The 8,724-nt window shown below is 35.6% G+C and overlaps 1 protein-coding gene across 1 annotated transcript in view; it reads left to right on the forward strand.

The window, feature by feature from the left end:
- The window catches only part of CHD1 (chromodomain helicase DNA binding protein 1), a 56,000-nt gene extending 49,563 nt beyond the window's left edge, over nucleotides 1–6,437 (forward strand). Inside the window, exons 32-36 of the mRNA XM_082498118.1 lie at nucleotides 1,111–1,289; nucleotides 3,123–3,219; nucleotides 3,435–3,492; nucleotides 4,437–4,647; nucleotides 4,854–6,437. Of these exons, the coding sequence (XP_082354244.1) occupies nucleotides 1,111–1,289; nucleotides 3,123–3,219; nucleotides 3,435–3,492; nucleotides 4,437–4,647; nucleotides 4,854–5,217 (909 nt within the window). The 3' untranslated portion in view covers nucleotides 5,218–6,437. The remainder of the gene's footprint in view (nucleotides 1–1,110; nucleotides 1,290–3,122; nucleotides 3,220–3,434; nucleotides 3,493–4,436; nucleotides 4,648–4,853) is intronic.
- The last annotated feature ends 2,287 nt before the right edge of the window (nucleotides 6,438–8,724 follow it).

Genomic DNA, 8,724 nt, shown 5'->3' on the forward strand with positions numbered 1-8,724 from the left:
AAGCTGTGGCTAGTGCAATATGTAATGCAGCTGCTTAATTACTTGGCATGAGCTGGCAATGGAACAGCTTCTGTGATTTTTCTGAGCTGTCCCTAGATGCTTACATGGTAATGGCGATACTCTATTTCATTCCATTCCAAACATTTACCTCCTTTAATTCTAACTGGGAGTAATTCTAGGTTGGGTTTGTGTATAGAAATTTTTTTTTGTCCAGGCGTTTTGTTCTGGAATGGATGTTTATCTTATGCCATGGTCAGATGCTGCATAATTAGCATATTTAACTACACTTTGAAATGAAAATTACTGCTGTGGGTTGTTCAGGTTTAATTAATTTGGCTCTTAGTGAAAGGAGAATATGCATTTCATCTGTTTACCATGCCATTGTAGTTGGATGGTATTCCTAAGCAAGTGTCTGTGATTTAAGTCATGCTGACTGGTTTTATCTGGTTTTATTATTAAAACATTTGATTCAAACTGCGAAAAGTCAGGAATGCACGTGATATATATTTGTGTTGCCACCACTGCTGTTACTAATCTAGGCGTACCCAAACTAGCTTTAGTCTAGATAACATAAGTTCTGCTAGTATCTGCGTAGGAGGCTTAAAAACTGCTCAGAGAAGCAGCGTTAATCCTCTGTTGAATGCCAAGTTTAATTGTTGCGGAAAGTATGTGTTTGAAATGCACTGAACTTTCTCATATTTAATTTTGACATCGAGTTTGTATAGCTTTCAAGGTGCTAAAAAGTGTCTTGTCCTATATGCTTGTGCTAAAAGTTTTAACGGATTGTAAAACCCAGTTGTAATGAGTCATTTTCCTCCAAAAATCCCTTAAATTGGTGCTTTCTCAACTTCTTGATATCTGTATTTTGTACAATCTGATGGTTTCATAGAGGAGTACAATTTCCAACTGGGTTTAAAATATAACTTTTTCCAAAGGAAACCTGTAAAACACTTTTAAAAGCTGTGAGCAAGTCTTATGTTTCATTTTGCTTGTAACAATATTGTCCTTGCCTGTGTATGTATATCACAGTAAAGGGCGGGTCATGTTTTAGAATTCTTTTTTTTTTTTCATTGAATTAATAAATCCTTTGGTTTTTTTTCCATTTTACAGTGCAAAGAAAGAATGAGGCCTGTCAAAGCAGCACTGAAACAGCTGGATAGACCAGAGAAGGGCCTTTCTGAAAGAGAGCAGCTGGAACATACTAGACAGTGTCTAATCAAAATTGGGGATCACATTACTGAATGTCTAAAGGAGTACACAAATCCTGAACAAATTAAACAGTGGAGAAAGTAAGTTATCTGTGTTTTTTTTTCTTGAAAATGGAAAATGTATAATTGCTTCTATTAAGAATAGTTTTTAATTATTTCTCTTGTTCCTTATTCTCCCTTTCTTGTGTCTTTCTGCTGTTTTAAATAGAAATCTATAAAAAAGATGATTGTAGATGGTTCAGACTTCTAATGGTTGACTTTTTCATACTGCATAGCAATGCATTTCGTCCAGTAGGTGGAGTCATCTCACTTCACTGAAGGCAAACACTATATAAATTGTTACTTAAACTGTGTCTAGTGGAAAAGCATTCTTACCTTTAAGGATCTGTTTTTTTTCAAGTTTAAGGGTTTTATTTTTTATTAAATAAATAGGAAATTCTAAATTTGTGTTGAGCTTTATGATTTTGAGTTGCAGAATTCTCTATTCTTTTTGAAATTTACTCTTAAATTACATATTACTTATTAATTATGACTTGATAAAAGTATTTATCATAATGTACTCAGATGTATTTCAAAAGTGAAAAAAGTGCATCTTTATCAGGTGACAATTTAAAAAATAAAATGTTGGTTTGTAAACTTCTTACATTTCATTGTTAAGTTCTTAATGCAATTTGAGTTACTTTTATCGGAATGTGCACTTTAATCTTTTATGTTTGAAAATACATTCTGCAGTTCCATATACACAATTCTGTGAAGTGTTTCATTTTCTTGAAGACTTCTGTTAGTATAGAATGCTTCTGCTGTTTTTACTTGCTTTACTTCAAAATATTAAGGTAATCTGAAGTACAAAACCAAGATCCATGTCTTACATTTTGGTAAATGTTATATTTCTTTAAGTGGAAACTCATAATAGAGCCATTATAATAATTCTACAATATTATATGTAGATTAATAAAATACATATTTTGGCTGTCTTTGATAAGAAGAAGTGTAGTTAAGCTGCTTAGCTTATATAAAGGTATACAGGTGTCATTAGGCACACCATTGACTGGTTGTCTACTTTAGCAAACCTCTAGACCAAAACTATAATGTTTAAATAATCACAATGAAGAAGCAGACTGTCGCTTCCTGAGCCTGCACACTTCAGACACTTCCAAACACTAGTATTCTGTAGTCTCTTAAGCTTTCCACCTATAAATTTGACTAAAAGAGTCCTAGACTTCAGATCTGTTACCTGTGATCATAGAAGAAAATGTTTTTCTTTAGGGTTTTGGCATCTTGACAGCAAAAGACTTGATTTGTTCTTTCATTCCTTCAACCACAGATTAGGCACAAATTTATTGCCATGCCACTTCCATCCTCTTTCACAGTTCTCATGTGATTTCAAAAGCTTTGGCCAAGCTTTGGAATTGTGTGGAAAAAAATCTCTTACTGGTATTTTCATGAAATGAGGCTTGTAGGTCAAATGTCTCATCCTACAAGAGATTTCAAGTTTGGAAGAATTTTTACTTAACTTACTTTACTTAAGTTTTTATTTACTGAATGATAAACACTCAAAGTTCAAACAAACTTTCAGAAGACATACATAAATTGATAACCATGTTTTTAAGCAGTTTCACAAATCATTATATTAACACCATTGTTATTAGTACTACTTTACATGCACTTTGCACTCTGAAGTACTTATGGTAAGTATTATAAAGTGACAAATTGTTAAAGGAATTAATCTTTCCTGTGTTTGAAATACAGCTAGGTAATGTTTGCTGTGCAGCTAGGCAATACTGTGTAAATTTTGTAGTGTTGCTGTTTTACTGAAGTACTGTTCAAATAATTTCAGTTAAATCCATGTTCTTGCATAATGCAAGAAAAACAAATATATAGAAGAATTATAACTTCTCTTTTCTTCTTCCTCAGAAATTTGTGGATTTTTGTCTCTAAGTTTACAGAATTTGATGCTAGAAAGCTGCACAAACTTTATAAACATGCAATCAAAAAACGCCAAGAATCTCAGGTAATATTTTCAGACTCTTTCTAAATAGGGAAATATGTATTTTAAGTATTATAACTCTTTTATTAGATTTAAAGGATTATAAGGAACACAGAAATACACTTCAAGTAGCATTTGTGTTTGTAGTAAAGCAGTCTCTTTTGTTAGGATGTTTTTCTAATGAATTCAGATGAACTTTGGGATTTAGCAATGAGTTTTTGTACTTGTGTCTCTTTTAGCAACAAAATGACCAGAATATTAGCAGCAATGTGAATGCACATGTAATTAGAAATCCAGGTAAGAAACCTTAAGTATATTCTTGTGTTAGATATCTTAATTTTCATGTTTATTTCACTTCACAAGTCTCCTAGATCTGCCTCCCACACTGCTAAGTATCATAGAGATAAGCTGATTAGCAAAACTTCACTAGTTTGCTGATGAAATCCAGCTGAGTGCAGAATGAAGCTGGTACTTACTGGTTTTAATAGCAAGTTATTTCACCATCCTTTAAAAAAAAAATTCGGAAGCCTTTTGTGTGTTTAATTTTGGAGAGGGAGAGAGGTCTACTCAAGACCTGTAGTTTTCTTGGAAATTCTGTGCCTATTTGTAGCTGTTACAGTGCCACTGCTGTGTAAGAGAGCAAGCTATTCCTTGAAGTCATAGTTTATAATTAATTACATGAGCTGTCTTTTATTGTTGACAATAAGACTGATTTTTCTGTGCTGCCACACCTGCCTTCTATTAACTCTTGCTTTTATCCTGTGTTATGTAACACTACTAGTGTATTTTCGTGGACTTAAAATCTGCATAATGTGTTTTTAGAAATACCACTGAAAGTTTTTCATTAACAAGGTGTACTTTTAAAACTCTTGTTCATGCAAAGGCCATTCCTTCTTGGAGAGGAAGTTGCTACCTTTCTGTCTAAAATTGCTTTATTAAAGGCACCTCTACTTACTGCTGATTTGGACCACTCTTAGCTTCATAGATTGAACGGAGAGCTTGAAAGGTTCACTTTCCGAGTCCTACACATCTACATTCTAGCTTGCTTCCCTCCTACTTCTGAAGTTTCTTTCACTTCACTCGTGTTAGTGCATTTGTCTTTCGACTATTTAGATCTTGATTCTGTCAAATTATAATGTCACTTCCATACTGCTTTACACCTGACAGGTACAAGTGCTTTTTGAATTAGGTGAAGAAAAGAGTGTATGAGACTTCCTTTTAACCTCTGCTTTATTAAACAGATGTGGAAAGACTGAAGGAGAATACAAACCATGATGACAGTAGCAGGGATAGTTACTCTTCTGATAGGCATTTGTCACAATACCATGATCATCATAAAGACAGGCATCAGGGAGATGCTTACAAGAAAAGTGACTCTAGGAAAAGGCCCTATTCAGCCTTCAGCAATGGAAAAGATCACAGAGACTGGGATCACTACAAACAAGACAGCAGGTGAGTTTCTTCGCCAAATTTTAAACCTGTTCAGAATTCCCTTCCTGTTTCTGTAGTATGCTTGTAGCAAGCACCAAAACATATGTTCTTGAGTAATGCAAAATTGCAAGTATGATATCTCTCCAATGCAGTTCTTTTGATTTGACATAATTGTGGCTCTTAATGTGTGTTCAGTAACACTAATACAACTAATATCTATTTTTTAGATACTACAGTGACAGTAAACATAGAAAGTTAGATGACTACAGGAGCAGAGACCACAGGTCAAACCTGGAAGGAAGTTTAAAAGACAGCCGGGCTCATTCAGATCACCGTTCCCATTCAGACCACAGGATACATTCAGATCACCGTTCCACTTCAGAGTACAGCCATCACAAATCTTCTAGAGATTATAGGTACCACTCAGACTGGCAAATGGACCACAGAGCTTCGGGTAGTGGCCCAAGGTCGCCATTAGATCAGAGGTCTCCTTATGGTTCAAGATCTCCCCTAGGACACAGATCTCCATTTGAACACTCATCAGATCACAAAAGTACACCTGAACATACATGGAGTAGCCGGAAAACATAACAAAGACTGACATTTTCTGGACCTTCTTTTAGCCATATACAGTAAACTAACACAGTAATTGCCTTACATGACTTGAAAGATACGGACTGGATATTCTATCAGTAGCAGTATTGTTACTTCTTTCCAGGATGCAAGGTCTATTATCCCAACAGAAGAAAAATATTTTTGTATTTAAAGTTTATGCTGCACTGTGCTGCAAATGCTGTGGCACTCTTTTTTAAGAAATGGAAGATGTTTACTTTTACAGGGACCTCAACACTGCCCCTTTCAGACTGGATCTTACAATAAAACTCTTCATGTCAAAGTGGTTTTAGTTTGAACACGTTTTAAATTATGTTTGTAAATGAACTTCTAAACAACACTGACCTGTGCTCATATTTCAGGAAGGAATGAGGAGTTTATTTTCTTTTGTTTCTTAGTAAAGAACTCTCAAGGATTTTGTTCACTTTCCAAAGCTACTTGTTTACATTGTACACTGCGACCACCTTGCCGCTTTTCATCACAAGCTTGAATATTTAAATTCTGTACCTATAACTGTAAAATAGCCAGGATTTCTCCTGTTTGTGATCAGTTATAATGCCTTTTTACAAAACAAACAAATAATAATAAAAACAAACAAAAAAAAACCCAGAAGCAAATGGCTGTAAATTATTGTAAATTAATTAAATGAGCTTTTTTCCCCTCTCAGGCTTTTTTTGACTATTCCTTTCCCCACCAACTCAGGCCTTCTTGTCACGAGTATGAAAGAAAATCAATGTACTTACATGTTTTAATGAAATATCTTGATGGAATCACTGTTCAGAATGTAAAAATGGGGAAAGGGAACATTTTATTCCATTTAGTGCTCTTTTTTTATGGATACTTTAGATACATGTTTTGGGGGGTTTTGTTGTGTTTTTTTTTGGTTTTTTTTTTTTTGTGTTGTTTTTTTTTTCCTATTAAACTGTCAGTTTTGTGATTGTTTGAAATGAAATGGTAAGAAATACCCAGCTAAACTGTGCTCTGGAAAGCTTTTCAGGTGCATTGGTTTTAAAGGAGTGTTAAATATCTGAACACTTCAGAATCCAAATCAGCCAAAATTTATTGTAAATCCATTTGTGTTCCCTCTTCAACACGGGCAATAATGTTGAATGTGCTATGCAGCCAGTTAATATTTTAGAAGATTTGAATGACTTTATTGACAGAATTGTTACAATGCACACTGATTGTACATAGGTAACTTCTATCTGACAAATTAAATTTAAACTAAAAGGATGTGCGGGCTCTTGTAGTTTTCTGCTGTGGTTTTTTTCTACAGCATTACTTTTTCTCAGGTTTAGCCATAAAAGCATTACAGTCTTAAGTACTAAATTTGAATATGTAATTTAATAATTAGGGAGGATATCTAGCCTGGTATCCTGTGGTTGGAGCTACATCTGTTGCTCTTAATTTTTCACTGCTCTTGCAATGTTGAGCATTTTTTCCAATTAAGCAGGGTTTCTATGAAAGCATTAATACAGAACCAAAATCTGTCCGCCGAGTATCTGTAAGGATCTCACTGTAGGCACAGTTGTTGCACATTAAGTTTAAGCTTGTTTAATGTAGGCTGGGACTCAGTTAATTAATGATGCTTCATTTCTTAACTCTTAATCTTCCCGAGATCTGGAGTGTTTTGAATTGCTCTCCTTCTGAGCTTAAATTGCTGAAGCAGTGTTGAGGCAGAGGAGTGGTGTCTGATAAGATTGTGCATGTATGCCATGCATCTTCCACTTCAAGTGGTGAAAATCTAGAAGTTGGAGCATCTCCAAGCACTGACTCATTCTTACTGCTTGGGTATTGCATAGATCCATCAATAGAGCACAGATGGAGCAGTCCAACTAAGCCTGGTTCACCATCGGCATAGCTATATTGCGGCATTGTGGCTGAGCATGTCTAACATAACGTGGTTAGTCTGCATCCATTTTTGCTAAAGGCATCTCGGGTATCTCTGAAATAAGCAAGACAAATACTTGGTGGCTTTGATGATTAGGATCTTTGGCAGTTATCCTACTTACATTGTGTGAACTTTTTTATTCAATCATATTCACAGATTTGCAAATCACATTTGCAATTGTTTACATTTTTCTCCTCTGGTTTCAGTTAAGTCTTGAGTATAAAGTGTGATGGTGGAGATAGCCTCCGTTGCTTATGATGCTGACTGTTATGGTGTATCTTAATATTTAGGAGAATCCCATATCCTCTGCAAATAAGACATTTTAACTACTTTTCTGTGCATGCAGATTTGATCCTTCTTTTGTTCACTTGTAATGAAAAGTCTTCAAGGAGTGTGTCCACTTCCAAAGCATAAATCAGATACTAATCTTGCCTGTCCATAAGGGGTTTTGGAAAGTAAGAATTCTGGTGACTGCAAGAGAACCCCTTGTATGGGTGTTGTTAAAGATACAGGTGTTTCATCTACTGTACATGGAAGTCTAAGACTTCCATCTTAATCCTGCTATGTATTTCTAGTCTACCATTTCCAGTACTACCTAAAAAGATCAGATTGTTGGTCAGTCTGAAAGAGCACACTAAAAAAAAGTATCGCTGCTATTAGTTTTAAGGACAGAGAAATTCATGCTCTGATGGATTGCCATTAGTCCATCAGCTGCTGTGTTGGCACGTTTACCTGCGTGCAGTCACTCGGTGTTTTCCCCATTTTGATCGTCAGTGCAGATGTCCTGGTGTCTGAGAACCTTTCACTACTATCAAGAACAAGACTTGCAGAGGATTCAAGCACCAACCATAAAAGGATGGCAGTTTCCACAGAATTTTCCACAGATGCTCCTACAAAAGGAGTGTGCTCTGACTGCCCTTTGAGCCATGGACAGCACAGCAACCTGGAGCACTGACTCCCCTGGCTGAATACCTGGGATGCCTGTCTTCCTTCTTTTCAGAGCTTGATTGGCTTGTTTTGTCCCTGTACGATGTTCTGTCACCAACGTGGATCTTGTGATCTCCACAGCCCTTATTGTTTAGCTGCAGGGTTCCCACTTAAAGTGTAAAATCCCAGTCAAGGACTCCTGTAGCGACGTGCTTTAAGGAGCTGTTTCAATCTCGTGTTATGCTTAGGGTTGTGTCCAGTGACAACAGCTTTTTTTGGTAGGAAATTACCTCACCATTACTTAGGAAGACGGGCAAGACGGAAGACACTAAGGGAGATCATCCTTATACAGCTTTTCTTCCTGATGAAACCATTTATTGCAAATTTCTCTAGGATTGTTTTATTTGAACAGCAAATTAATTAAATTCTAGCTTCTTTTTGTGTACTATGGCTGAAATGAGGTGGTCGTATTTTTACTTTTACAGAAATAAATGTAGACAATCTCTTGCTTCTATTAGAGAGTAGTAAAGACTATTAAAATAGGTAATGCCTGTTATGAGTCATCCACTTTTACTGATGAAGGTTTGTTTTAGTGGGCGATGTTGGGACAGATATGTAGTCCTGTCACTTGTATCTCTTCATTCTTCCAACAACTTAGTATGGTTACA

This window comes from Vanellus vanellus, assembly GCF_965231255.1.
Source record: "Vanellus vanellus genome assembly, chromosome: Z".
NCBI lineage: Eukaryota > Metazoa > Chordata > Aves > Charadriiformes > Charadriidae > Vanellus > Vanellus vanellus.